This window comes from Rattus rattus, chromosome 1, assembly GCF_011064425.1.
Source record: "Rattus rattus isolate New Zealand chromosome 1, Rrattus_CSIRO_v1, whole genome shotgun sequence".
Lineage (NCBI taxonomy): Eukaryota > Metazoa > Chordata > Mammalia > Rodentia > Muridae > Rattus > Rattus rattus.
In genome coordinates, this window is record NC_046154.1 from 127,844,877 (window position 1) to 127,872,858 (window position 27,982).

General features: G+C 43.4%; 1 protein-coding gene across 1 annotated transcript; it reads left to right on the plus strand.

Annotated features, from left to right (window-relative positions):
* Decr1 (2,4-dienoyl-CoA reductase 1) lies at nt 1-27,637 on the plus strand. Its single transcript, XM_032905543.1, has 10 exons — nt 1-95; nt 12,300-12,502; nt 14,319-14,376; nt 14,494-14,580; nt 15,641-15,788; nt 21,856-21,955; nt 23,658-23,730; nt 26,787-26,933; nt 27,338-27,400; nt 27,498-27,637. Exons 1-10 carry the CDS (start codon nt 27-29, stop codon nt 27,555-27,557), a joined length of 1,008 nt encoding a protein of 335 aa, XP_032761434.1. The 5' UTR covers nt 1-26; the 3' UTR covers nt 27,558-27,637.
* The last annotated feature ends 345 nt before the right edge of the window (nt 27,638-27,982 follow it).

The window sequence follows — 27,982 nt, forward strand, 5'->3', positions numbered from 1 at the left end:
ACTAAGGACTCAGTTCTGCTGCAGACATGGCGCTGCTGGGCCGTGCGTTCTTTGCTGGGGTGTCCCGCCTCCCCAGCGATCCCGGTACTCAGAGGGTAAGGCAGCGCGGCGCGGGTGAGGGCCAGGCTCGCTTCCACAGGCGAAGCTGAGCACGCAGAGCGCGAGAACAGGGGCCCCGGGCGCAGGCAGCTGAAACAGGGCCTTCGGGTGCAGGGAGGTGACAGATGTCAGGCGTCCCAGGGAGCAGAGGGTGCAAGGAGAGGGCTGAGGAGACCAGAGTTCCGGGATGTAAGGAGTTGTAATGAAAGAAGAGAGCATTCCAGGGACGCAGTGAGGGGAGAGAGACACAGCTAATTTTGAGAAGTCAGGGGTCTCAGGGCGCTGGGAGATGAGAGAATGAGGGGGTGGGGTGGAGGCACGAACTCCCCACAAAGGAACTTTCATGTGTAAATAAACAGGTAATGCTACACGTGTCGGTCTGGATGAACCCTGGTCTGTTCAGTGAACAGCGGGGTTTAGTTGGGAGGTGGAAACCAGAGATTGCTTTGGCAGAAATCCAGGGACCTTTTACCTACTTTTAGCAGTGGCAAACCCTTAGTCAAAGCTAGCCTGAAGGGCATAGCTGCCAATTCTGTGGGTAGGAAAGAGAAGAGAGTAGGCTACTAGGTTGGTTCTGTTTCTGAAGCCTTCCTTGAGCATTGTTGCCCTTTTCCAACCCCCTCTCGCCCCCAACCCCACCCACAGTGCCTTGTTTTGTGGGACATGGCAGGGGTGACTTCATTTTCTATAGTTATTTTTCCAAAAAACAAAGGCACGTAAAAAGGTTAATAAATGAAAGCCCTAACCTTGTGGAAGTTGGCTCTCACCTTCTACCTTGTGAAGTTAGTTCTCACCTTCTACCATTGGATCCCAGGGTCCAACTCTTGCTTGTCCGGCCCAAGTAAACAAGCGCGATGTAATGAAAGTAATTTGAAAATATCAAACCCAAGCCACATTTGGATTCACCTTCTAGGGGTGCATCGCGGTGGAATCCACGTTGTTTCCCTCCAGCTTATATTGCTATATTGCTTCACCTGCCAACATTTCTCCCACCGGGTCGACAGTGGAAATGAAATATACAAGTGAAGGAACCAGGGGATAAATCGAAGAGGAAGAAGAAAAACCAAAAAGCGTTAGGTCAAGACAACTCATGCCCCGTTAAAAATCTTAAGCTAAAAATCAGAATTTCCTTATCCCAGTAGAAAAGTCAGTCCATTCATTGATACTGAGTTGATATTGATTCATTGATATTGAGTTTGATAGACAGGCTCTGTAGTGTTCACTTTAGAACACTAAAGTGGGTGATCCAAAGAACTGGGTACTGGGGGGCAGGGAGCTGTGAGAGGCAGGGTTGGTGGGCATGGAGGTGGAGAGAAACAGGAGGCCAAACAGGTCAAGGCACAGGCTAGAAAGAGGCTCCAAATGTTAAGACAGAAATAGGTGTGGTGGCTTCTTCAAGATGGAGCACCTTTTTCTGGTAAGAGGTTTGGTCACTGGTCCAGTTGAGTTGGTACTGTTTCTCTTTTCAAAGATAATGCCGCATGGCAAAGACAAACAGACAGAACTTCCACATTCCTTTCTGAGAACTGGTCCTTTTCCAGGCCCGCAGATGCTCTTAGCGTTGCAGCAACAGAGTCACGGGTCAGAATCCCACTCTTTTGACACCACCGGACAGCACATTTCAGGAAAGAAAAAGCAATCAAAATGAATTGCAACCTGATGTTTTGAAATTCATTTGCTTAAGAAAAATGTTAGAAGTCAGGTGTAGTGGAGCACACCTTTAATCCCAGCAGTTGGGAGACAGAGTCAGGTGGATCTCTGTGAGTTTAAGGCCAACCTGGTTCACACACTGAGTTTAAGGACAGTCAGGGATGTGTAGAGAGACTCTATTTACAAAACACAATAGAGGTGCCTGTCTCCTTGACATATGAAGGCAGGAATTAAAAGCCTGTGGAGGAAGGAATAACATCCGTGCATTGGAGGCTACCAAGCAACATCATGTTTTTGAGGGTATATATATATATACATATATATATATATGTATATAAATGTATAATATATATATATTTTTTATTAACTTGAGTAGTTCTTATTTACATTTCGAATGTTATTCCCTTTCCCGGTTTCCGGGCAAACATCCCCCTAATCCCTCCCCCTCCCCTTTGAGGGTAAATATATTATAGCTAAAACCTATATGTGAGAGAAATGCTCCAGTTGTCCTAAGCTCTATCTGTGAATGCTATTTCACACTGAACCTTGACCTAGGAAGGCCTCAGTTCGATCCAGTAAACATCTAGTATTCCCTCTGCTGAGAAGGACCTTGCCCCTTAGTTTGCGTTTCATTCTCTGATAAAACATTTAATTTAATCAGTTGTTAATTATGAAATGTGATTGAGGGCTTCCTTCAGAGAGACTCCCTGGCTGGAGAGGGAAGCCTGCATTCCGTGTGGAAATATCCTAGTTACATTTCCGGAGCATGGCTGGTAACTTACGATTGCACTTTGGAATACATTTAGTGCAACCAAACAGGTGTGACCAAGAACTGCAGCAAAAGGCGATGCCGCCGCGTCTTGCAGTAGGACGAATAAAATTCTATTATTCCCTCTGTAATTCCGTTACATCCGGTTAGCTCACTGCTTCATCCTAGCACAGGGCCTGGCACAGAGTAAACACGGAAGAGGCGTGTTACGCGGGTGACTGTGTGTACCATGCGGAGTTGGAAATTTTACCGCCGTGGTGCACAGAACAATGTGTGGAAAATGATGGTTCAGTTGAGATGCCACCAGCTCCGGCGGACTGAAAAACGAGGTGTATTATAAAGCACAGAGGAACGAAACTGTCCAAGGGAGGCAGGAAAGGCTGCCTCGAGGTGGATCCTAGCACTGGCTTGTGAGGCCAAAGTCAGGTTGCAAGGCCCGCAATTTCAGCCTAGGGCAGGAGAGATGGTTCTGCGGTTATGATTGCTTGCTGCTTTGTCGGACGACTGAAGCTTGTACAGTACTCACATCGGCTAGTCACGAGCACTTGTAAGAACAGCTCCAGGGACTCTGATACCCACTTCTGCCCTTGCTGGGCACCTGCCTTCGTTATTGTTGAGGCACCATGACCAAAGCAACTCATAGCAGAAAGCCTTTAATTGGGGCTGCCTTACAGGTTCACAGGTGAGTCCATTATCGTCGTGGCAGGGACCATGGTGCTGGAGAGGTAGCTGACAGTTCTGCATCTGGATCTGCAGGAACACTCTAGGCTTGGCATGGGCTTTTGAAACCTCAAAGCACACCCCCAGTGACACACTTCCTCCCACAGGGCCACACCTCCTAATTGTAGTTCTTTCAAATAGTTCTACTCCCTGTAGATGAGCCTATAGAGACCATTCTTGTACCAACCACCACGGCATAGCACAGTGCACACCCGTACATACAAACACACAGACACACACACACATTAGTTAAAAAGTATTAAAAAAAAGATGATTTCAACCTGAAGAATAACGTTCCTCAACGAGTGAAGGTCATTGCCTGTTTCTGAAAGTCCCTATGATTTGATGTATAGAGTTTGTGTCTTAGGACCTAGAAAAAAATACACGAGGTCTTCATCTCAGTCTACGGACATTGGAGAGCTTGGGGATGATGTTGGAGGAATGCTATCTTTTCCATTCAGGAGAAGATAACCCCAAAGTATCACTGTTTTATTTTTATCTTTTCATTTAAAAATATTTATTTTTATTTCATGTGTATGAATGTTTTTTTTTCCTGTGTGTCTGTGCCCCAAATGCATTCCTGATGACTGCCAGGGGTCAGAAGAGGCCATCAGTTTCCCTAGAACTGGAATTCTAGATGGTTTTAGTCACCATCCAGGTGCTGGGAACCCAACCCAGGTCTTCAAGAAGAGCAAAATGGCCTCTTGACTGCTGACTCATCTCTCCTGCCCCCATTTGAAATCCTTTTGGGTACAGGCTTTTGCTGTGTAGTTCAAAGTAGCCTCAGATTCATGGTGACTCTCCTTGCCTCAGACTCAAGTGCTAGGATTAAAGTCATGTGCATCTCCCATCTTTAAGTATCTCTGTTTTTAGGTTAAGGTTTGTCCTGAGATCCAGCTGTGCCCTGCGAACTGCTGCGCTTCTGAACCAGTCCTAGTTACCACCTCAGAATGGTGTTCCAGTGTTGTCCAGTGGGGTAGCTACCTCCCAGTGATTATCATCACAGTTTTCTGGATAGATGAAGCAGCTCTGTGGAAACATTGTGCCTCAAAGCAGAAAGGGCTGGGGTTTCAGAACAGCCCCTGAGGTGCCATGAAGTTCTAGGCAAGAGAGTAGCTTCTGTGTATGTTCAGACTAAGTCCATGTGGTGATAGGTTACTGGGCAACTGTGACTGCCTTGAAGGACTTAGAGTTTCCCTCAGAAGACAGTGGTGTGGAGGCAAAGATGGAGCTGTCCACACTGGCTGCTCTTCCCAGATGGTAGGTGATGTGGCTTCAGGTAATGGGTTGCAGTGGAGATTAGAAGTAGAATGGGGCTCTATTCTATTCTAGTGAATGGTTAAGACGGGAGTTGGTTGGGAGGCGAATCAGGCCTCTCTGAGGGCCGCCATTAACATCTTATCAGATATCCCCACTGCACTTGCCACAGGCACCCTGGGTGCAGCTGTGTCCTCCTTCTACCTGTAACAATGCCCTACCTTCATTCTGTGTCATACTATAACTGCACCAAGGCTTAATGGACTATACATTTCACTTCATTTGTTTATCTCTTTCCCCCAAATCTAATCTCACCACGGGTAGAATAGTATATCTTTTTGTCTTCCATTGCTGTACTATCATTGCCTGTAATAGTGCTCGGGGCATAGTCAATGCTCAATAAAAACTTGCTAAGTAAGTGGATGAACTTTACCCTAACGTCTGTTTTCTGTCTAATACTTTCCCACATAAGCAAATCCTCAAATCCAACCAATCCTTTTCATAAGAGCAGTGGCTCTGATGTTTGGTCCAATAATGACAGTCATATGTTTCACTTGGCTTATGTAATAGGGAGTGATTCGAAGATGTCTCCAAGGCAGGTAGAAATGAAGACTCCAGGGGAGCACCTCAGATGGTTTCCTAATTCGAGACTGATTTCATCTTCTTTTATTGTGCAGTATTGGGAAGCATCTAAGTGTGCAGACAGATAAGAACTGTAATAACGGTAGGGAGTATACCCCAAAGCACAGAGTAATGACTTTTTCAAAAACTTTGGTTCATTGCTATGGGATGTGCCATTACTCAGAAATGTAATTTCTGCCTGGCTCCTGGCAACTGCATGATTCAGCCTAGCCTTTGGAGCTTGGAGTCCAGCAATGCCTTTTCTTTTACATTCAGGCTGGTTGCTGTGGCAACAAGATCTGAGCTCCTCGGAAACTCAGCACTCCAGCCTTCTGTGCGGTACTCCGCTGTAGGTTATAGAGTGGGCAGGCATGCTCAGGTGGTCCACACGGTTACAGAGATGTGCTTAACATGGTCTGTGAAGAGCCCAGCGTGACAGAGCTTGAACAATTTAGTTGTTTAAGTTTGTAGGCTCATGGTTGACATTTGGGGTGCTTGGCAGTTCTTCCCTTCTAAGAACCTTGCTTTCTACACGAGAACGTGGGAGTTTCCACATGCCTCCTGCTAAGAACCATAGGTGCTCTGCTGAAAAGGCAGTGTTTGGACTAAACCAAAAAGATCTCGTGGCTGGCACAGAGAAGTGCATTCTGGCAAATGGACAAGAATTGCAAGCAGCAAAGGAAGGCTTAGTGGGCAGGCAGTACAGGGAGTGCTCTGGGAGTGAAAGATAAAAGTCAACGTGTATAAAGATACGAATTTTCAAACACATACGTTGAGACACACAGCTAGCCAGTTTTTGCCAAACATATGTTATATGACAGCTAAAGCATAGTCTGCACAAATGCCCACTTTTGTATGAATCTGAGTCAGAGTAAATTTGATCTAAAAATATTCACCTGACATAAATCAACTGACACTCAGCCCCACCCCCTCCCTGAAAGAACCATGGAAGTTCTTTGTCTGTGATGGAACTCCCAGCCACATGTTAGCCACGGAGGCATATGTTTCTCTGCTGTGTTTCTGGAGTGTCGTCTCCATCTCCAACCTTCCTGTACTGTGTGCCTGCTCACGTGATTCACTTTTGTGTTGGATATTTCAAGTGAAGTATAATCTTAATGAACATGTTGAATACTCAAGCAGTGTTATGCTGTGCCTATCTTGAACTCTTCCGAGTGTGCTACACTGGCTAGTTTCCCGTGGATTGTTCCAGAAGCCTTTGTGTTCATGCCAACACATATGGGAAGACAGCCCTTTCTAAAAGGCACACAGATTGTACGTCACTTTCTTTGCACCTTTCTCTTAACAAATGATGCTTCACTCTGTTGATATTCAACATACATGGTTGAGCAATTGGAGAAACTGGCAGTGTTTGCCTTCAGCTTGCGAGTTGTGTGCTTTTAATGGGTAATAGGTCCATGCTTTATGAATAGCTGAATGTATGAGGACACTCTCACCAACTTTTGTAAAGAGGTAGGTAAGGATATCAATCTGTTTTCAATGCTGGCAATAGAACCCAGGGCCTTGTACATGCTAGGCAAATGATTTACCACTGAGCTCACCTCTTGCCCCTTAACGAGTATCTTTGAACAAAATGGCCCTTTACCGCCCTCTTAATGAGTGGATACATTTTTGAATGTGGAGGGACTAGATCAGTGTTTTATGTAACAGTTTGATCGATATTGCCAAATCGACCTCCAGAGAAGTAGGCACTAAATGGGAGGGGAAACGTTGATAATTTGCCTGGTTTTGACTGGTGATTCTGCTAAATGGAAAATGAGTAACTCAGGCTGGAGAGAAAAATAGAGCAAAGGTTAGAAGGTGAAAGTTCTTGGCAAGCTTTGGGAATGCTGCAGCATTAGTAACTGTAATGTGTCTAGTTGGAACTGATATGGTGTTGTTATTGAAGAGCAAGCTGAGGCCACACTAGATGGGTGGCTTTCAAGACCTGAGTACAATTCCCAGAACCCACGTAAGACTGGGTCAGGTAGTAGATGTTTACAACCCCAGTGCTTGGGAGCCAGGGCTGGGAGAGCTCCTGTGGCGTGCTGACTAGACAGTCTAGTCTAATCAGCATTTCCCAGGCCAGTGACAGACCCTGCTCCAAAAAACATGGTGGACAATTGCTGAGGATGATATCCAAGGTTTATCTTAGGCATGCGCATGTGCCCTCTCCCCTCACTCTCCCCCCTCCCGCCCTCCCGCTCCCTCTTCTCTCCCCCCCCCTCTCCCCCTCCCTCTCCCCCTCCCTCTCCAATACACATACACACAACGGGAGAGAGGACAGAGATAGAGAGACAGACAGAGGTAGAGAAACAAAGTGACTGGCAGAGAGGGAGAGAGAGGTTTTGTCTTTGATTCTGGATGTATCCTTGTTTTTGGAGGTATGCATTTTGATTGTGGAGACCTGATCAACAGCCATGACGTTGGTGGTAAAATAGCTGAGCTAACAGTTTTTAAATATCTATCTGTTCAGCCTCACAACTTCCTGTGAAAGTCTTTGGCTTAATGAATTTTACAGATTTGAAATTTAGCTTTTTTTTAAAAAATAGAAACCTAGCATATTTAAATACTATTTTCAAAAACATATTTATATATGGAAATGCCAGAAGCTTATTTGTGGTAAAAAAGCAAAACAACACAAACAATGGCCTCTACAAAAACCCCAAACTTGTCCCACCGCTTTTTTATACCGATGCTTCGGTTTATATAGAGAAGAGTTCTTACTGAAATGCCTCAGGTCACTAAAGGTCCCTTAAATGGAGGAGGCCACTGAAGTGGAAGGACATGCAGGCTGCAGAAGCTGGGCAGGCAGCAAAACTTGCCTCAGGTGGTCATGGTTCAAGGTTATGCTTACTCAATAGTTTTGCCATGAATTCTGAGTTTTCTTTGAATTCTCCTAACATTTTAATGTTGATTCAAGGTTTCAAGACTTTGTGCTAGCTTCACAATACATATCTGGCTCAAGATTACCAATGCATGTATCTTTTAGTTAATTTACTTATTTTAGGCTAACAAAATATCCTTAAATTAGGTATGAATCTCATGGTTTTTCATCCCTCACAAAAAGGACAAAGACAATATTCCTTCTGACTTTCCATTTTGAGGATACGTGTGATCACCCCCAGTATCCTCGCTGGATATGAAGTGGGAGGCTGATGAGTAAGGGGACGGAAGGGGGTGAGAGCAATTTTCCTAAGGCAGATTTAGAGCTCAACACGTAATCAGTTGGCATTTCCAAAATAGGAAGGTTTTAGAAAGTTCAGGACACGAAAGGTCTACCAAGAAATTAATGCTGGTAAGAAAGGTATTATTTCCAATTAATAAAAACAAAAAGCCCAATTCACTTCTACATAAGCCATGTATAGGAAAACCACAGTGTGAGATCTGAAGGCCATCCAGGGCACATTTACGTTGCATCCGATTTTCCTAAGAGGAAGTGGCCAGGTGTACTTTTGGATTATTCAGGATATTCCCTTGTGGAAAGACTTAGTGACAACCTGGTCCTGTGAGATCTAGTCATGTTCGTGAGTTTTTTTTTTCTTTTCTTCATCTTTATTAAATTGGTTATTTCTTATTTACATTTCAATTGTTATTACCTTTCCCCGTTTCCAAGCAAACATCCCCCCCAACCCCTCCCCCTCCCTTTCTATATGGGTGTTCCCCTCCCCATCCTCCTCCCCTTACCGCCCCTCTAAGAGACAATGTGTGAATAGGCTAAGAGGTGGCAGAATTCGTGCTTACACAAGTGCTGTCAGCTGTCAGAGGCAATTAAAATAGCAAGTCAGTGTTTTCCCTTTCTATGGCAGGAAAGGAATTCATATGATTATTATTGATCGGATTGCATGAACTTACTAAGACATGCAATGATGCTTCTTTATCAAATATAACATTTTTACCTTTGTATGCTTCCTCTGCCTGTTAGAAGGCTGATAAAATGCTTTTAAACATATGTAAATGTTCTTATTTAAATACCTAATTATCCTTCACAAAGCTTCAAATTCCTGCACAGATTGACCACAAATGAGTAAAAGTTCACGGCAGAACCTTAGGAACGTTGAAGCACTTCTTTCCCACTATTACCAGATAGTGACATCTCTGTCAGCCCACTTGCGTCCATTTCCTGATTCATCATACTAATGGAGTCATTGTGGAGGTGGGAGGAAGTCTTAAGCAAATCTGCCGGTTATGAAGAAAAAGATGATTGTAGGTTGCTTGTATTATCGTTTCGTGGCAAAGAAGATACAGAGAGAGAGAAAAAAAAGCAGTGTCGTTAATGTGATGATGGAATTATGATGAAGAAGAGACGTAACCCAGATTTGCAAAACTTGACCTTTGGCGATGATTTCGCCTGATTATTAAATAAGATACTAGCCAAGTAGATTTTGAAAATACTTAAAAACTAATATAAAAAATATTCATGACCCCATCGCTTAGAGATGATAACCGTGTACAGGAGACTCTGAGGCCAGACACATCTTAGATTTGAGTCAAGTCTTTTCTTCATATTATTATTTGTTATAAATTTATTATGTTAAAATTTTTATTCATGCATCTGTGTGAGGGTATGCCCTATGTTAGGAATGCTTCATATCATGAAGAAGGTGTCAGATTGCCTGGAGCTGGCCTTACAGGTAGTTACGTCCGAATGCTGGAATCTCTCTGGCTCCCTTACGATCTTAAAAAGTAGGTTATTTGGCCACGTAGAGTTTCATTTTCATGGTGTGAAAATGAGTCTGACAACAGAATTTGCATCATAGCTGTTATCTACAGGCAGTGTGGTCAGGCACTACACAGATCACTGCTTACTGTTACTCTCTTCTTGTCTTTGTCCTGACTATATGTATATGTACAGACCCATCTCTACCTATATCTGTCTATATATTTATCAAGACCAGGTAGCTTCAGACTTGCTCTGTATTTGGAGATGACCCTGAACTTTTCACCCCCAAGCCTCTATGTCTGTGGTATCGTGATTAGAAGTCTGTCCTACCAGTCCTACTTTTCTGTATAGTGCTGGCCATTGAATCCAGGGTTACTCTGCAGTACTCTGACATCTGAGCTACATTCCCCACCACTAAACATTGTGGGGGTATTTTTTTGTAATTAAAAAGCTATCGAACCACAATAAATACTGTCTTGTATAAATTCAGTTGGGCAGCATTTTTTTTTTAATTGTTGCTCACAATCCTAATCATTTCTTTGGGAGTAATTTGTAGATACCATAGCTCAGCTGATGACAGCTCTGTAGCACACAGAATGGTAGATTAGAATTGTGGTCTTGCAACCATGACCTATCTTTTGGGGGAAATGTCATATCCTTCCCTGGTGTATTAATGAAGCTTGAGAAAAACATAGAGGTAAGCCAGAGGCAGTGTGTCAGGGTGTTTTAGAAGTGGGCTCCAGAGTTTGCCAGCTTGAATTTGATCCTGCACATGGCTGTGGTGATCACATGATTTGGTACATAATCCTAGCCCATAGTAATTGATATATGAGTGTTGGTTTTTACTGTACGTTTTGTTCCACACTTGATGTTTGCTTTTATAATTAGAATGTTTGAGAATAGCAGTACTTTTCATGAGTAATTATTTTTTAGACTGTAAATAGAAAACTAAGCAAAAGAAGTATGCTTAAATTAATTTGAATTATTTACCCTTCATTTTAAGTATAGTAAGAACATTTTACCTGCTTTGTTTATTTATTTATTTTTTTTGGCATAAAAAAGGTATTTGATAAAGTCTATAAAGAGTTTAAAAATAATTGTTGTCTTGGGGTCTTTATTGTTGCGAAGACACACTGTGACCACATAACTCTTATAAAGGAGAATATTTAATTGGGGCTGGCTTATAGTTCAGATGTAGCTCATTGTCATCATGGTGGGAAGCATGGTGGCTCACGGGCAGACATGGTGCTGGAGAGGTAGCAGCGAGTTCTACATATGGCTCTACAGGAAACAGGAAGAGAACATGAGATACTGGACCTGACTTGAGCATCTGAGACCTCAAAGCTTCAGTGACATGCTTCCTCCAACAAGGCCACACCTACCTCAACAAGAATACACCTCATAACAGTGCCAGTTCCTCACAGTCTCTGGGGCCATTTTCCTTCAAACTACCACAGTTGTCTTCAGAAATTCAAATACAACGTGAGGTTTTCATCTAAGTTACTCTTTTGTTAATAGATTGAGCTAAGTGGCCCAGGATGGCCTTGAACTTGCCATCCTTCTGCTTCAGCCTCTGAGTGACTGTGGTCGAAGGTGTGTGCCACTCGCCTGGCTCAAATATGTTATTTCTCCCTCCCCCCTAAGACAGGGTTTCTCTGTGTACCCTTGGCTCTTCTAGAGCTAGCTTTGTAGACCAGACTGGCCTTGAACTCACAGCGATCTGCCTGCCTCTGCCTCCCACCACCACTACCTGGATCAAATAGTCTTTTAAAAGACAAAAACCATAAAAGCTTTATGTTTTTTGTGAGTTGAGAAAGAGTATCATATAACCAACTTGCTATGCATCTGAGGATGGCCTAGCATCCCTGATCCTATGCACTAGTGCTCCGTATGCTCTACTCCCCCAACTGTATTCTATTATATCATCATCATCATCATCATCATCAATATTATTTTATGGTTTTTTGAGACAGGGTTTCTCTGTGCAGCCCTGGCTGTCCTGGAACTTACTCTGTAGGCCAGGCTGATCTCGAACTCTGATCTGCCTCTTGCCTCCTGCTGGGTTTCAACGCACGCACCACCATTGCCCCTCAAGCTGTATTACTTTTTAAACTTGAATGTGAGTGTAACACCTGAGCATGGCGATGCTACCGTTTGCACCAGGGTACTGTGTACTGTGCACTGCTTCCTTTTCTTACTACTGTAGTTATTTTGCTTACAACAGCGTGTGAAACCCATGGAGATGCTTCTGTTGGTCTCATTTTTGTGGGATGAGGAAACTAAGGCACAAAGAAGTTTCAGAACTTACCCACGCTTATACGACCGCGGAGGAATTTCTTTCCTATGTTGTCTAAGCTTTTGAGCCGATGCTTCTTAAACCACCTCATTATACTACTTATTCACTTAATCAATGTTCTCATTCCGAAAAACACCTTAAATGCAGTCATGATAGGTAGAAGAGTTCTTCTCTTTTGTAAATACGCAGGAGTGCAAGTCTCAACTCTTTATTTTTCTTCTTTTCAGTTTTTCAGCTTTGGAACGAAAACCCTGTATCAAAGCATCGATGCTCCGCAGTCTAAATTCTTCCCACCCATCTTAAAGCCTATGCTACCACCTAATGCCTTTCAAGGAAAAGTGGCTTTCATCACGGGAGGAGGCACTGGCCTTGGCAAGGCAATGACAACTTTCCTGTCCAGCCTGGGTGCCCAGTGCGTGATCGCGAGCAGGTAAGTGTCACTTGAGAGTCGGTGAAGAAGCTGCCTGTGTCACGGTATTAAAAACAGGGCCATTTACATAAAATACTCTGTAGGTAGATTAAATAAGTTTCCTTGGAAAAATTCAGTTGCAGTTTGATTCGTAAAAAGAGTGGCAGTTATGAAACTGATGGTGCTTGCAGTTTCCATTTTCTGAGTATGAAGGTGGCGTTTAAAATGGCTCCATTGAGGTGGTTTTCATTTCTCTTGGAGTCCTTATCCCTTTTTGCTAATTCGATTGATAATTAACCTCATACCAGAAGAGTGGATGCAGCCCTGGTGGTTGTTTTACGGTAGATAAGAGTTACAATGTGTAAGTTGTGATGGCTGTAAACCACACAGGCAGAAGTTCTTATGTGGGCGTATCCTGGCACCATCTGTGACATCTGAGTCTTTAGATCCTTGTTAAAATCTTTGCCCAGGTCGTCACCTCAGTGACAGTTAGCAGTCTGCCATTCACAAATGCAAACTGGACAGAGTGTTTATTTTGTTCTTAGTGTTGCAGTGCGTAAGAATCTTAAGATATTATTTTCACTTTCATGCTATATAGTTGGCGTTCATGGTTTGTGTTTCGTTTTCTTTCAAGGATGTAAGACTGATCACTTAGAGTTATCCAAACTCATAAATTTTATCTGAAACCTATGCATATTATAACAGGAATACATTTCTTTGGTTGAAGAATGAATATAATGATTCTAATCAAGGAAGTAACGTAAATCAATAAGTAAGTCAGGGGTAGTTGCACATACCTGCAACCCTAGCACGTGGGAGATAGAGGTGGGAGGATGAAGGATTCAAGGTCATACTGTTTAATAATAGAGTAGAAGACAGCATTGATTACATAAGTTCTTGTATCTAAGACAAAACAAAACCCTCCTAAATAATTTGATATGTAGATAATGCTATATAAAAGTGACTAGTACCATGAATTCACTTCATATATTTAAAAGTAACCTTTATTTGCCTGATGTAATTGCCATCTTGGAGGCCTATTGCTGAATGAGCTCACCCTTTCTGAACTCTGGCTGGTTGGCTCAACTCAGCTGTTCTGGCTCATACCCCTCTCCAAGCTGACTGATTCAGTCTGGTTTCGCTCAGCTTCTCGCTGAATTGTTCTGCTTGGCCACAAATGAACTAGCAATCTGTCTAATCCGCTGGCTCCTTCTCATTCTCTGGCTCGTTCTTCCTTCACCCGTTTCTAGCTTGCTCTCTCTGCAATCTGTCTCTGTAAAACTGTAGCAGGAAAAACAGCTTCCTCTCACTCTCTCCCTGCTGCTGTCTTAAGCCCCCCTTCTTCTTGGGCTGAGAGTTGGGTATATCCCATCCTGTCGAATCTTTCTCCAAGTGCTTCAGCAGTTAAGAGCACTGACTGCTCTTCCAGAGGTCCTGAGTTCAATTCCCAGCAACCACATGGTGGCTTGCAACCATCTGTAATGAGATCTGATGCCCTCTTCTGGTGTGTCTGAAGACAGCTACAGTGTACTCACATACATGAAATAAATAAATCTTTAAAAAAAAAACCTCAGGTGTATCTGTATTCTAGCCAGACCATACTAAAATCCAGAGCAGCCATGTTGCTGGATTAAAATTCCTCTACACAGATATATTTCAACTTAACTTTAAAAATGAAATTAATCAACTTGATTTTCATGTAAGTATAAATTTCATACTTCCACAGAAATGTTTTTCTTTAAACTGTCCCTTGTCTGTGTTCTTAGAGAACAAAGAAGAACAATACAATATAAAAGCATTTTAGGACTCATATGAAGTTCCCTGTGTTTATTTCTAGGAATATTGATGTTCTGAAAGCTACTGCAGAAGAGATTACTGCTAAAACTGGAAATAAGGTATGGTTAGCAGCAACCCTTTAAATCTGATGTGGGGATTATGACGCATTTATATAGGTTATTTGTGGTTTTTGTCTTAGGAAGCCTGGAAATGGCTGAGTTTTCATCATTTTGCAGGTCTATGCGATTCGGTGTGACGTTCGAGATCCTGATATGGTACACAACACAGTCCAGGAGCTGATCAAAGTTGCAGGGCATCCTGATGTAAGTGCAATGGGACTGAAGCCTTTCAACGCACAGGGCTTTGATTCTGAGACCATCACCAGGATACACACAGGGAATGAGCTGTTGAAATGAGAAGAACCAGGGTGGGGGAAAACCGCCTCTGTTTCATGCAGAGAAAAGATTAGATGGACTTCTATGCCATTACCGTACTGGAATACTTAAAAAACACATTTGTAGTCACAGATCAAACTTGATTATGCTTTATTTAATGAGATTATACAATAGCAAGAGGAGTCATCTAAGAGCACAGTAGCTGGTTTTAGTGATTGGTTGGGTTAGATTTTCCTGATAACTGTCGGTGTCTCTCAGGGGAAGAGAATGGTGCAGACCAGGGAAACGGTTGGAAATACCACACTTCTGTTTCCTGGGCCTGAGTGGTAACTCAGTACTTCAGTAATGAGTACTTTGCTGTTCCATGGCTCATTTATGAGAGAAAACCTATTTCTTCCAATAGTCTCCAAGAGAAGACTTCCCTGTGTTAGAAGCCATTTCAGAGGGATCCCTAACACTGAAGGGTTCTCTTCAGTCCTGCAGTGCCTTGGAACCCAGCGGATCCTTCCCTGGGAGTGAGGAACCAGGCCGCCAGTGAGGAAGTTCATTACTTAAAACTAAAGCACAGAATAACTTAAAAGGCATTTCATTTTGATAATCTGTGGGTGGAAGGTGACATAGAGATTCCTTCTCCATGTACCACAGGCTAGCTCAAACTTCCTATGTACCCCAGGCTGGCTTTTAATTCTCAAGCCACTGCCTTCCAAGTGCTGGGATTGCAAGTGTGCACCCACACAGCTGTCGCAAAGGCATCTCGTGGTTATTCAGAGTAAAGTGTGGTTACCTGGTAAGTAAGCCGACCTACTTTTGTCGTCTCTGTAGTCTACACTAGTTTAAAGACAGGACTGGGAATTCTGAGACTGGGAAGTAATACAGGTCGTCGTTACAGACTCCAGAAACACACAAGTCAAATGAGTCTGGTGTCATTGCCTCCCAGCGACTGTGGCGTTCAGATGTGTGTGCTAACACCTTGCCTCGTGTATTCCAGGTGGTGATAAACAATGCGGCAGGGAACTTCATTTCTCCCAGTGAGAGACTGTCTCCCAATGGTTGGAAAACCATAACTGACATAGTTCTCAATGGCACAGCCTATGTGACGCTAGAAATTGGAAAGCAGCTAATTAAAGCACAGAAAGGTAGGTCCGTGTATTCCTCCTGTGTTTATTGTGGAGGAAAGAGGGCTTTTTCTCAGTTGAGGCAGTACTAAGCCCTGACAAACTTCAAGATGTAAATGAAATAGCCTGTCCTCGTACATCTCATAGCCTGAAAATCCATGTTTACCGGAGCCTGTAGTAGAAGACTTCTCATTTCAAGGGCATATGGAAATTCCAAGATGGGATTGACTCCTTCCTGTAGCTGACTCCCTAATCATTATTATCTTTCATTTTAACACAGACTCCAATCTACTTTTACCATCATAGAGGCCTGGTAGATGGGAAGGACAGATATATTTAGAGAATAATAAAGAATTCGATGTGGATAAAGAAGGGGACAGGAAGTAGGAAAAAATTGTGGAGAGGTGCCTTGTCATGTGACTGAGAAAGTCCCCTGTACCAAACTAGGGAGTTAGAGTCCACTGAAGTTACCTTGTGAAGAATGGTGATTTGCTGTAAAATATCACTGACCATAGTGTGATGCTGGGAAGTTTGATTTTTTTTGGGGGGGGGCGGTCATGTGGAAAGATGGTGTAGGTGATCAGGGAGGAGCCTTTAAAGCTAATAGCAGCAGAACTTATGAGAGGAAGGTCTTTACCTGGGGTGAATAGTTTGTTTGGAGGGGACATCTTGGAGACTGCAAACACGAGTCAACACTACAAAGAGACTAGATTTCAGTGGGCACTGCTAGAACATTTCTGTTATGACTGAACCAATTTCTCTATTAAGAGTTATGTCTACATAAATAGAAAATATGTAATGTCTTATATATACTTAACACATACACAGAGAAAGAGATAGATCGATAGACAGATAGTTAGATAGACAGACAGACAGACAGACAGAATATTTTGGTAAATCACCAACCCCAATAAGCCCATGTAAAGAACACACAACTTAGTTGCAGTATTTACAAGCTGCATGGCTAGATTGGGCAGATTTACCACTGCACTACTCTACTCCCCAGCTATGAGATCCCTTGCTACTTGGGGCTCCTCCAGGCTACGTGGTTCTGCTCCGTCTTCCTTCCACCTCCTTTTCCTCCATCTTCCTTTTTCTCTTCCTTCCTCTCCCACTCTAAAACCTCCAGTTCCAACCCCCTCTTCCCCCAGTGCCCAGCCATAGGCTCTAACCTTTATTTGACCAATTAAAATGAGAAAAAGAGTTACATGAAATCACTTGAGTACTGGATGGATCCACTCCTCATCTGGACAGCCCCTCTTGAAGAGGCAGAATTATCATCAAAATACAAATAGCACCAATGTAACCCTTTAGAGGGGCGGTGGGAGAGGATTCCTAGAGCTTGGTAGAGTGCTTTGTTTATTAGATTCTTGCTGTTGACCTTATGTAACAGACCTGTGCTGTGTGCTCTCTGGAGCAAAGACTACAAGATTGTGCCTCTCAGTAATTTGGGGTCAGCCTCATGTGGCCCATATATATACAGCCACCAAAACTAGATAAGATTGATGAAGCTAGAAAATGCATGCTGAAAGGGACTGGACATAGATGTCTCCTAAGAGACACATCCAGAGCATGTCCAATACAGAGGTCAACAAACCACTGAACTGAGAATAGGACCCCCTAGCGGGGAATTAGAGGAAACATTGAGAGAGTTGAAGGAGCTTGCAACCCCATAAAAACAACAATGCCAACCAACCAGAGCTTCCAGGGAGTAAACCACTACTGAAAGACTATACATGGACTGACCCAGGGCTCCAACTGCATATGTAGCAGAGAATAGCCTTGTTGGGGCACCAGGGGAAGGGGAAGCCCTTGGTCCTGCCAAGGTTGGACCCCCAGTGCAGGGGAATATGGGAGGCAGTAAGGGGGATGGATGGGGAGAATACCCATGTTGGGTATGAGTGGATGGGGGCTTATAGACAGGAAACCGGGAAAGGGAATAACATTTGAAATGTAAGTAAAGAAATATATCTAATAAAAAATATAAAAAAAATAATTGGGGCCAGGACTTGAGCTTAGGACACTTTCTCAGAGTAGGTAGAGCACACCAAATAAGGCCAAGTACTCTCAGTGGCTGGAGTAGGCTATGGAGGACATTGTATCTGTTCAGAAACTTGTCTGTGAGGTTCAGTTTCCTCTCCCCAGTGTGGATAATTCACAAACCGGCTTGAGAAGGCTTGGTCAAAGAAGTGTAAGGTGAAAAGCATCATAGGAAGGCACAGCTTTGCAAAAGATGGGAACTCCTTTCCCTAGCACTCAGGGTAAACCTCATCACCCATCTCCACTGTAAGCAAGGAGGATGTGATTTAGATCTGGACTTTTGTGGCACTGTTAATTTTATTTGCTGATTTATTATTTTCCCGACAGATAGATAGACTTGAGAAGGGAGCTGGGATTGTCAGCTGATTTTCTGCCTGCCTACTGTTACTTTTTGTGTCCTTTGTCCTGTTGGCACTCACTCTCTCTGTCTCTCTGTCTCTGATTCTCTGTCTCTGTCTCTCTCTGTGTATGTGTGTGTGTGTGTGTGTGTGTGTGTGTGTGTGTGTGTGTGGTGTGTACATGCGTGCGTGTTTTTTCTTTTCTCCCTCTAATTTCTGATCCTGCCTTTATTTCTTTCTCCGTCTCTTCTCCTTTTGCAGGCTTTTCATTTTTGGCTCTCTTTCTTTCTGTCTCAATGATAACTGTCTTTCTCTGCTTCATTATCTCTTATTTCTATTTTCCTCATCCTTAGGATCCTTAGTTTTCTGACTCACTTCCCGTTGTCTTTCATTTTAACACAGACTTCAGTCTATTTTTACTCCCCACACTGGATTAAAATTCTATGGGCTTCATTATAAATGTATTAGGTTAAGCTTCTTTAAAAGACGGAGGCCCATTTCTGTTCTTCCTGGTTTGGAGACGCTGACTTCTGTGTGTCTAAGCTGGTCCTGCACTAGCAGTTGAGGGGCTCACGTGCTTGTGGTCTCCCAAGCATGCCAGTGTGGGTGAGCCTGGATGTTGGTTTAGGGGGTGCATGTGAGCACATGTAGTCAGTCCAACACCTAGGAGGTCAATCTAGGAATGTCATGGGCTAGTTGTCCAGTGAAGATGAGGGCTCCAGCTTCAAGTGAACACTTGCTTCTTCCAGGGTAGAGATGGGCACAGCAAGGGGTTGAGGGTCGAGGGCAGAGTAGGTAAAGTTAGAGGCACAGCTGCAGTGAGACAAAGTTAGCAATGAATAACTGACAAAGAAGTATGCCTGGCGTGACTTATCGCTCTACTGTTCTGGGTCCACTAAAGCTCCACACCCCTTGTCTTTCACACAAGGACATTTTGTACACAAACCTATTTTAGAGATCGGAAAGGCCAAGTCCAAGGTGTAGATGGAGTTGTGAGAATGGCTAAGGTAAGCACGCCTATTTGCACATCCTCAAGTGACACTCCAGTACCCTCCTCATCACACGCACTCGGGGCTGAGCTTCTAATGGTTGCTTCTGTTCTCAGATATGGCTGACCATAAGAATCTTTAACTATATGGAGGAGAGGAAGATCTTACAGACGCGTGCTTTGAAATGCTTTCTTTCTGGTCCTTCACGTTTAAACCACTTCCTTCTTTCCTCCTGTTGTTTTGAGGCACTGTTTTATTATGTAGCCCAGGCTATCCTTCAGCTCTTGCTTCAGCCTTGAAAGCGTGGGGATTACAACTGTGTACCACCGCACCTCACTTTCAAATGTACAGGAATTAAAATGTGTTTTGTAAAGCATGTAAGTATATTTTATCACACTTTTATAACATTAAACGTACAGATTTTTCATATCTAGTATTTTATCTGTTTAAAGAAGTAGAAAATCTAGTTTCTTGAAACCCAGAGCACTCTTCCAATTTTTAGTGCATTTAGTTTACCGAGACTCTACTGTATCCCAGACACAGCTGCTACGTCTGTGTGTGGTGTCACTTTTAACTCTAACTTTATGGAGTCAGTTTAAGAAATTGAGAAACAAGGAAACATGCTCTTTGTCTTTGTTTCTGATATGTCATCCTTCTGTCCATCTGAATTTCTCCCTAATATTAATTTTATTTGGCTTCAAGGCTTGTCTTTAACTTCATTATGATGCAGATTAGGGGCTTTGACCTTTCTCTGAATTGGGGTAGAAGAAGACAGCACCTTCAGTTTCAGAATTCTTTGTTGTTGGTGGTGGTGGTTTGGGAGTTCAAAGATCACATGATTCTTGACTCAGATTCTTAAAGGCTTCACTGTCTTCCTTGTGGCACCCTGATGAGGGCTAAGTGAAGATGTTACCTGGGCTACCTTACCCGCCCGCTCCTGGGGGCTTCTTGTTTGCTTTTATAGTTTTCTGCCTTTGTTTACCTCTTCTGGCATTTGTTTGCCTCCCAGAAACTGTAATTTTTTTTTAACCAAATTCAATTTTTTTCAGTGTATGTTTCTCCCTCCCAGATCTCTGATTACACATATATTCTGCTAGAATGTCCCATGTATCTGGTCTTTGGCTTGTATTTAACTGTTTCCCCTGTGACTTTTGTATTGGGTAGTTTTTATTGTGTTTTCATTGAAGATCTTCCACGGCTAAGCTCATTCCTTTAGTTATAAAATTTCAAATATTTTCTGCCATTGATGTTGTTTCTATTTTGGTATTTTTAATTACTTTTAGCGCTTCATTTATTTATTTGTTTGTGTTTGAGTATGCATACGTGTGCACGTATGTTTGGATATATTCTGCCGTGAGCACGTGAGGTCAAAGGACAACTTTCAGAATCAGCTTCTCTCTTTCCACTGTAGGGGTTCCAGGGGTTGAACTCTGGTCGTCAGGCTTGGCAACTGGCCCCTTTACCCAGATGCTCATATAAGGGGCCTTGTCTTAACTCTTTTAACCTGTTTTCTTTGAAGTCTTTCATCAAGGTTATCAAACTACATTTTACAACTCACCTTTAAACTTTATTTGTGAGTGTATAGTAGCTTTCTCGTTGGTATGATTCTTCTGAGCTGGCTACCAAAGGTTTTGGCTGCTCATTAGGATGCTTACCACCTCCCTCAGCCCTCTGTGAGCTTTTAGAGACACCGTCTAGATCAATGCTGCAATGGCAGTTGCCTTTTTCTAGATTCCATTGACACTTACCCTCAGGTATATAATGGGGCACCAGCACACACTCAGGGCGACTCTACTATGAAAAGTCATTGAGCACTGTTCCTGTTCACATCCCTTCTTAGAGCTGCTTCTCATCCAGAAAGTCTCAGATGGTGTTAAGCTTATCATCTTAGGATGGCATGCCTTCTCTGCCTGCTCCAAGGTGGCTGGCAGTGACAGTATCTACACCTCTAATACAGTTGTAGTGATGTGTAAGAGTCCGCCATGGCTAGAGGTAGAAGCCCTTGATAGTTTAATTCTGATTTCTTTGTGTTGAAGTTGTTCTTGGCCATGGGATGTGTCTCTCAGATTTGGGCCTTTGTATTGAGAGATCAGGCACAGAATCGCAGACAGTGCAGACTGGCCATCCCCAAAACAGTATCTTAGGTTTCCTTTCTGTGAAGAGACACCGTGACCAAGGCAACTCTTATAAAGGGAAACATTTCATTGGGGCTGGCTTACAGGTTCAGAGGTTCAGTCCATTATCATCATGGTGGGAAGCATGGCAGTGTACAGTCAGACATGGTGCTGGAGGAGCTGAGATTTCTACATCTTGATCTGCAGGAAGCAGGAGAGGACTGTCTTCTGCAGGCAGCCAGAAGGAGGATCTAGACCTCACTGACCAGACTTGAGCATATATAAGACCCCACAGCCCCACCTCCACAGTGACACACTTCCTCTAACAAGGCTACACCTCTTCCAATAAGGCCACACCTATTGATAGTGCCACTTCCCATGGACCAAGAATACTCAAACCATTACAGGCATTAAGACCAGAAGTAAGGTGACACACTTTTCTTAGATTACTCTTTCAGTGATGAAGGGTAGTAAACTTAAAAACAGGAGTAGGCCTTCTAGATTTTGTGATTCCTTTCAGCACAGGATCACATTGTTGCCCGTCTTGTTTCTCAGATGTGAACGGAAGTAGCTGCAACGCTGATAACCACATCCTTTAACTTTCCAGGAGCTGCGTTTCTTGCTATCACTACCATCTACGCTGAGAGCGGATCAGGCTTTGTAATGCCAAGTTCTTCAGCCAAATCAGGCGTGGAAGCCATGAATAAGTGAGCACTACTGAGTTAATTGTATTGCTGAAAATAGATGAAGTTCTCTGGCCAAAAGGAAGACTGATTTGGGACAGGCTATGTCTGATCACAAGTTCCTGTGCCATAGGACTGATTTTACTGACGGGGACTTTGATTGATACTCTCCTACTGAATTTTATCTGTTGCAAAATTACAGTATCTTAAGGTCGTTATTATGTTAAAGTCTTTCCCTTTTATAAACCTCTCAGGAGGGAACGTTTTTAATGAGTTTTGTACTAAAATCAGTTGCACTTCTGAGGAAATCGTATGCTGTTTATCACAGGCACTGCAAACTCCATACCTGTCTAGGCTATCATTTTCACTGGGTCATGGTAAGAGGAGGCAAATTTGCCATTTCATAAAACACTTTTTGGGGGGCGCAGGGGTGTTGAAACTGGGTTTGTTTACACAGCCCCTGGTTGTCCTGGAACTCACTCTGTACACCAGGCTGGCCTTGAACTCACAGAAATCTGCCTGCCTATGTCAACCAAGTGTTAGGTACAAAGGCATGTGCCACTACATCTGGCTACATAAAACATCTTTTTCTTTTTAAATATCTGTTTAGGTATATGGGTAGTTGTCTGCATATACATTTGCACAGCAGAAGACAGCATCAGATAGTTGAAAGTTGCAACGTGAGTTCTAGGAATTTGAACTCAGGACCTTCAGGAGAGCAGTGGCTGCTCTTAACCACTGAGCCATCTCTCCAACCCCCATACACACAACGTTTTAATGCATTGCTATTAGCTTCATTCGGGCTCCATTATGCTTCCTTGTCAGCTTCGGCCCTTCCCTTCCTGTCTATCTTCCTTATTTGGACTATTTTTATCTTTTAAGGTAACCTCACTGTCCTTTTGCAACTGTGTTAAGTACAAATACACACACATAAGAAACAAGTCAGTCCAGTCTGTAAAATATGATCCTGTTGAAAAGTAGACGTGTTAAGTGCATTTCTAAACAGGTTCATGTTCACCGTTAATACCGTATTTTCATTTAGGACATTCAGGATTTTGTTTGAGTCTTATTTCCTTTGCAGCCCAGGCCAGCAGTTATGTTAAAGCCTTGTTTTGTTACACAAGGCTGTGTTACTGTTTTCGTTAACTGTGTAATCCATCTCTTGCTCAGTTGATGCCCTTGTGACAGTGCCTGCGGACATTGGGATCCAGAGCATAGGCTGTAAGGAAAAGTAATGACTTTTGTAGCTGTAAGCTTAGGCATCAGAGAGTGGTGGGGATGGGCCTGAAGTTCACATGTAAACCTGGTTGGCTTTGAACTCATCGGAACCCACCTGCCCGTGTCTCCTAAGAGCTGGGAGTAAATGCATGTGTCACCTTGCCTGGCACGTTCAATTTCTTGTTGTACACCGTAGATTTACAGTGCTAAGGATGCTGGAATGTGTTGTGTAATAGAGGAGATAAAGGTACTAGGCAGTCTAGACTCTCAGAGGTTGACAGATTAGCAACAAAAAATTGAGAAAAGTGGTTTAATCTTCCTGTACCCAGTTACCCGCCTATTGGTAACTCAGGGAGTAGTAGTGACACTTACCTGACAGTGTGTGACTCCTGGGAGGCAGTGAATGTGCACTGAACCCTGGCTATACACGCTCGAGCATACCGTACTCTGTCTTAGAATGCGCTTTACGTGCTTTAATTTTCGGTATTTTATCTCCCTTAATTTTTAGGTCTCTTGCAGCTGAATGGGGTAGATACGGAATGCGTTTCAACATAATTCAGCCAGGGCCTATCAAAACCAAAGTAAGTTTGATTTGGCACATTATAACACCATGAAGGATTAAAGAATGAAACAGTGATAGATGGGCATTCTCATTGCTGTATGGGACTTTCCAGGGATGCCTGGATCCCAAACCCTTGTTGTAGAGAGTGTCTTTGCGTTTATCCAGTATAAGTAACTTCATATACCCGGATACTTATATTATCAATTTTGACATTTTAGTAATTCATTTCTGTTACCATAGATACGTGATTGCCCTACATTTCTTAATATTTTTTGGCCTATTTAAAAATGTATTTTATGTGTATTCATGTATCGCCTACCTACTTGACTGTGCACCATTTCCATGCAGTGGCTGTAGAGGAAGAAAAGGGCACAGAATGCCCTGGAGTTGGAGTTATAGGTGGTTATGTGCTGCCATGCGGAGGTTGGAAATAGAAGCCTGGGTGTCTGGATGTGTAGGGCTCTGGAGCCAGGAGGTGGTGTGTGTGTGGGGTCTCTCTCCCAGCTAGGTGTGTGGGTTCAGGCGATGGGGAAAACTCAGGCGGGGAGGGGAGGGGGAGGGGAGGGGAGGGGAGGGAGGGGAGGGGGGAGGGGCTGTTTCTGCCGGCCTCAGCTGCCCATTCTGCTCCTTTCTGCTGCTGCTGCTACTTCTGTTGCTGGGCAGGGCTGAGCCAGCAGGAGACTGAATCACAGGCAAGGCGTTCAGGGGAGCTTCTGGAGGCCATTTTGGGAGAGCAGATCTCTTCCCCAAGAGGCAGTGTTACAGTTCTTGTGACAGATGCTCTCAGATGATGGAATAATTCCCGCACACCTTTAATTTTGAACACGACTCTTAAGTACAGTTTTAGGGTGGGTCAGTGTCTGACAGCAGGTACTTCCTATTGGGTTGGCCTGAGAGCTTGGGAAGACCTCATCTACATATTTGGGGGCGTGGTCCTGCTTCTGCTCTGTCTTAAGCCTACAAGACCTGTGGTCACATCCTTACCTGTGGAGGAGGGGCTTGGGGCATTGCCCTATGTGACTAGTCTGTCTCAAACCTCTCTACAGGGGTTTGTGGGGGGCTGCAGTTAGTGCGGCCTTGATCTGGGAGGCTGGGAATGCACCTGCCATCCCTATTAGGGTTTCCAGGGATTCAACCTGTCTTGACCAGGAATTAGGGTAGCTTTCACAGCTCACCGCCCAACATGGAGGAGCAGCCAGTTCTTGTAACCACTGAGCCACCTTTCCTGCCCAACGTTTGCATGGTTTAAAAGTCCCATTGCCTTTATAGTCTTATTTTTAAGTTGTGGCAATGTCCATGTATCTGTAGCTTACAAAGGCCTCTAGAAGTCTGAGAGGAAGGCTTTTAGGAATGTTCTCTTTGGCTCATTGCCGTGTCTCTTCACTTTCAGCCAGTCATGTTTGTCTTTGACTCTACATCTGGTGAGAATTCCCTCAGGAGGAGTGCACCTCACCAATGTCATTAACCTTCCAGACACCCACAACAACTCCCAGTCACTTTTATGAGCATCGCTTAGAATGGCCACACACTTCTGCTCTCCCACATCATCTCCTGATGACTTCACTCTTACATAACGTTTATTTTCTTGTAAAGCCAGAATGTATGATTCTTGAGATGCAACTTTGAAAACTCAGGAAATTACATAGACAGCATACCAAGGTATAGTCATTGAGTAGCACGTAGTATTAAATTTTACAATGGAAATTGTACTATTAGCTTATTTATGAATCTAATAGATAGAAAATGCAAAGAAAGGGTCCCGGAGTGAATGGAAATGGAATATATTCAGTAATAAGAGTCTAATGGCAAAATAACTGAAAGCCAAAGTCCATAATTTGAGTGCCCTCCATTGCACAATTTCCCAGAAGAACGGTAGTTGCAGAAGCTTCGTTCCTGGACTCCAGTGACTAGGAGAGATCATCTGTTTCTTGTGTTTATTTGCTTGTGTTTCTTTACTTTTTAAATTTAGCTTTATTTGTGTGTGTGTGTGTGTGTGTGTGTGTGTGTGTGTGTGTGAGTGCACATGTGTGTCTGCATGCACATCAGTGTACCACATGCATGCTTGGTGCCACGGAAGTCAGAAGAGAGCAGTGAGTCCCCTCAGAATTGGAGATAGGGGTGGCTGTGAACCACCACGTAGGTGCTGGGAATGGAACTCGATCCTCTGCAAGAACCACAAGTGCTCATGACTGCTGAGCCATCTCTCCAGCACCTACATTGTATTTTTTGAGTTCCCATCATATTAAAAAAACTATTGGAAAAGATGTGAGGACATTTACTTTTGAGAGTCTCCCAAGTAGGAATGTGTAGTAGAGAAGTGGGGATAGGGGTTGTTCCCAACCAAGAGGTATTTCGTCTTAAAGACACAAAGGGGAAGCTGAAGAAGTTTCCTGGAGAGGTGGCGTGAAAGTCGCACCAGCTGCTGCTTTTAGCCTCTGCTGCCTTGGGAGAGCTGCAGGCTCACCCAGTACCTCCAGGGCGAGCCTTCACCTGTGCTAGGGACCCTCGTTTTAAGTCTGCAAGCGTTGACCTCACTTTGCTGTGTCTGCACATCACAGCCCCAGCCACTAGCCAGAGTGATTCTCTGCTCCCTCGTTCTCACATACACTTGGAGTTAATAGCCCTTGCTTTGCCTTTCCTGTTTTTATTTTTAATGAAAAGAGACTAGATAACTTCTCCTAAGCTTCTCATATTTGAATTGCTTTTCTGTGTTTATTGAAGGAAATAGCAATCCACCGTCTCACCCGTTCAGTGTAATCCCAGAGCTCTTTTGGGTGTATTGCTTCCTCATTGGATTTTTTAAATAATGACTTGCCGAGGTCGGAGACATTAAAAACTAAGGTGACAGTTTGCATTCTTGGTAGGCCCTTTCTCCTTTTAAAGGGTAGATTTAGGGAAAATGACCTGTTTTGGCTGAGAGCGAATGTGAAACATTTTGGTGACGGTCTTTGTACAATGCCTAAGCTGTGAGCAGCATACTGAGTACAGTTGTGTTTTTTTGTGAAATTGAGAAATAAAATGCATTCAGGCATACATGGAGACACACTAACGTAACTTTTCTCCTTTGTTGCCAAGGGTGCCTTTAGCCGTTTGGACCCGACTGGAAGATTTGAGAAAGATATGATCGAGAGAATCCCCTGTGGTCGGCTGGGAACTGTGGAGGAACTTGCAAATCTAGCGACTTTCCTTTGCAGTGATTATGCCTCCTGGATCAATGGGGCAGTAAGCATTGTAGTGTCTTCACTTTTTGGGGGGTGAGGGGAGCACTATTTTGGAGTGGATTAATAATGCTGAATATTGATATGATGTTAAAAAATAGGTGCAAGCAATATAAAATATCCACACATTACTCATCCTAATCCTTTACTCCATGATAAATTAATTTTATTAAGCGCAAGTTGCCTTAGTGGACATGGTTTAAAGACGATCCTTAAATTGGGTAGAATTTTGTTGGTAAGCGCATTCTAAGCAGAAGGAATAAGTTCAGATTGTATCTCAGTTTTATCTTTTGAGATTTGAGCTTTGATTGAGACTAGCGGGGAGGTTACATCCAGTTGGGATATGAAGATGGATATCGGTTGAGAGACTTTTCAAAAGGAGTGAAGGGGTTTGTGCTGTCTTTTCAGGTCATTCGATTTGACGGTGGAGAGGAAGTGTTTCTGTCAGGTGAATTCAACTCTCTAAAGAAGGTAATGGCATTTGGTTCACATACTATGACAGCCTAGGGTGCTGGGCTTATTCAAACCATGAGCAGACCCAGCTAAATAGACTGTTTCCTTCCATCAGGTCACCAAGGAGGAGTGGGATGTAATCGAAGGTCTCATCAGGAAGACAAAAGGCTCCTAAGACGTTCATAGCTTCCTCTGTGACAAATTAAAGTTTAGGGACTATACAGATGGACATTTGAGTTAATAAATTTTTTGCCTTGATGATTTTTGTAGTTTTGGGAGTCAAACCCCAGGTGTCTTGTATTGATTGATTGATTGATTGATTGATTGTATGTGAGTGCACATGTGTTCTCCCGCTCAGTTGCACCTCAGCCATAAATGGTCGACGTTGACTGAGTGAAGAGTGTGCCAGGTCAGGGGTGGCCACTGTGTATTGAAGGGTAAAATTGGACAGGATATCTTTTCTTTAAAACATGTGAAAAACAAGAAGGGGTAAAGATTTCTTTTTCAAATTATTCTTGTGTTGGTGAGAGGGCTCTGTGGGTAAAGGTGCTTGCTGCTAAGCCCGATGAACTGAGTTCAATCTCAAGGCCCCTCTTTGTA

Bases quoted from the DNA above. Each gene is read 5' to 3' on its own strand.
- Decr1 (XM_032905543.1), top strand. From the start codon at position 27: ATGGCGCTGCTGGGCCGTGCGTTCTTTGCTGGGGTGTCCCGCCTCCCC. The intron at 14,581-15,640 runs GTAAGTGCAATG...CGTGTATTCCAG, and splicing joins AAGTTGCAGGGCATCCTGAT to GTGGTGATAAACAATGCGGC. The intron at 26,934-27,337 runs GTAAGCATTGTA...CTGTCTTTTCAG, and splicing joins CCTCCTGGATCAATGGGGCA to GTCATTCGATTTGACGGTGG.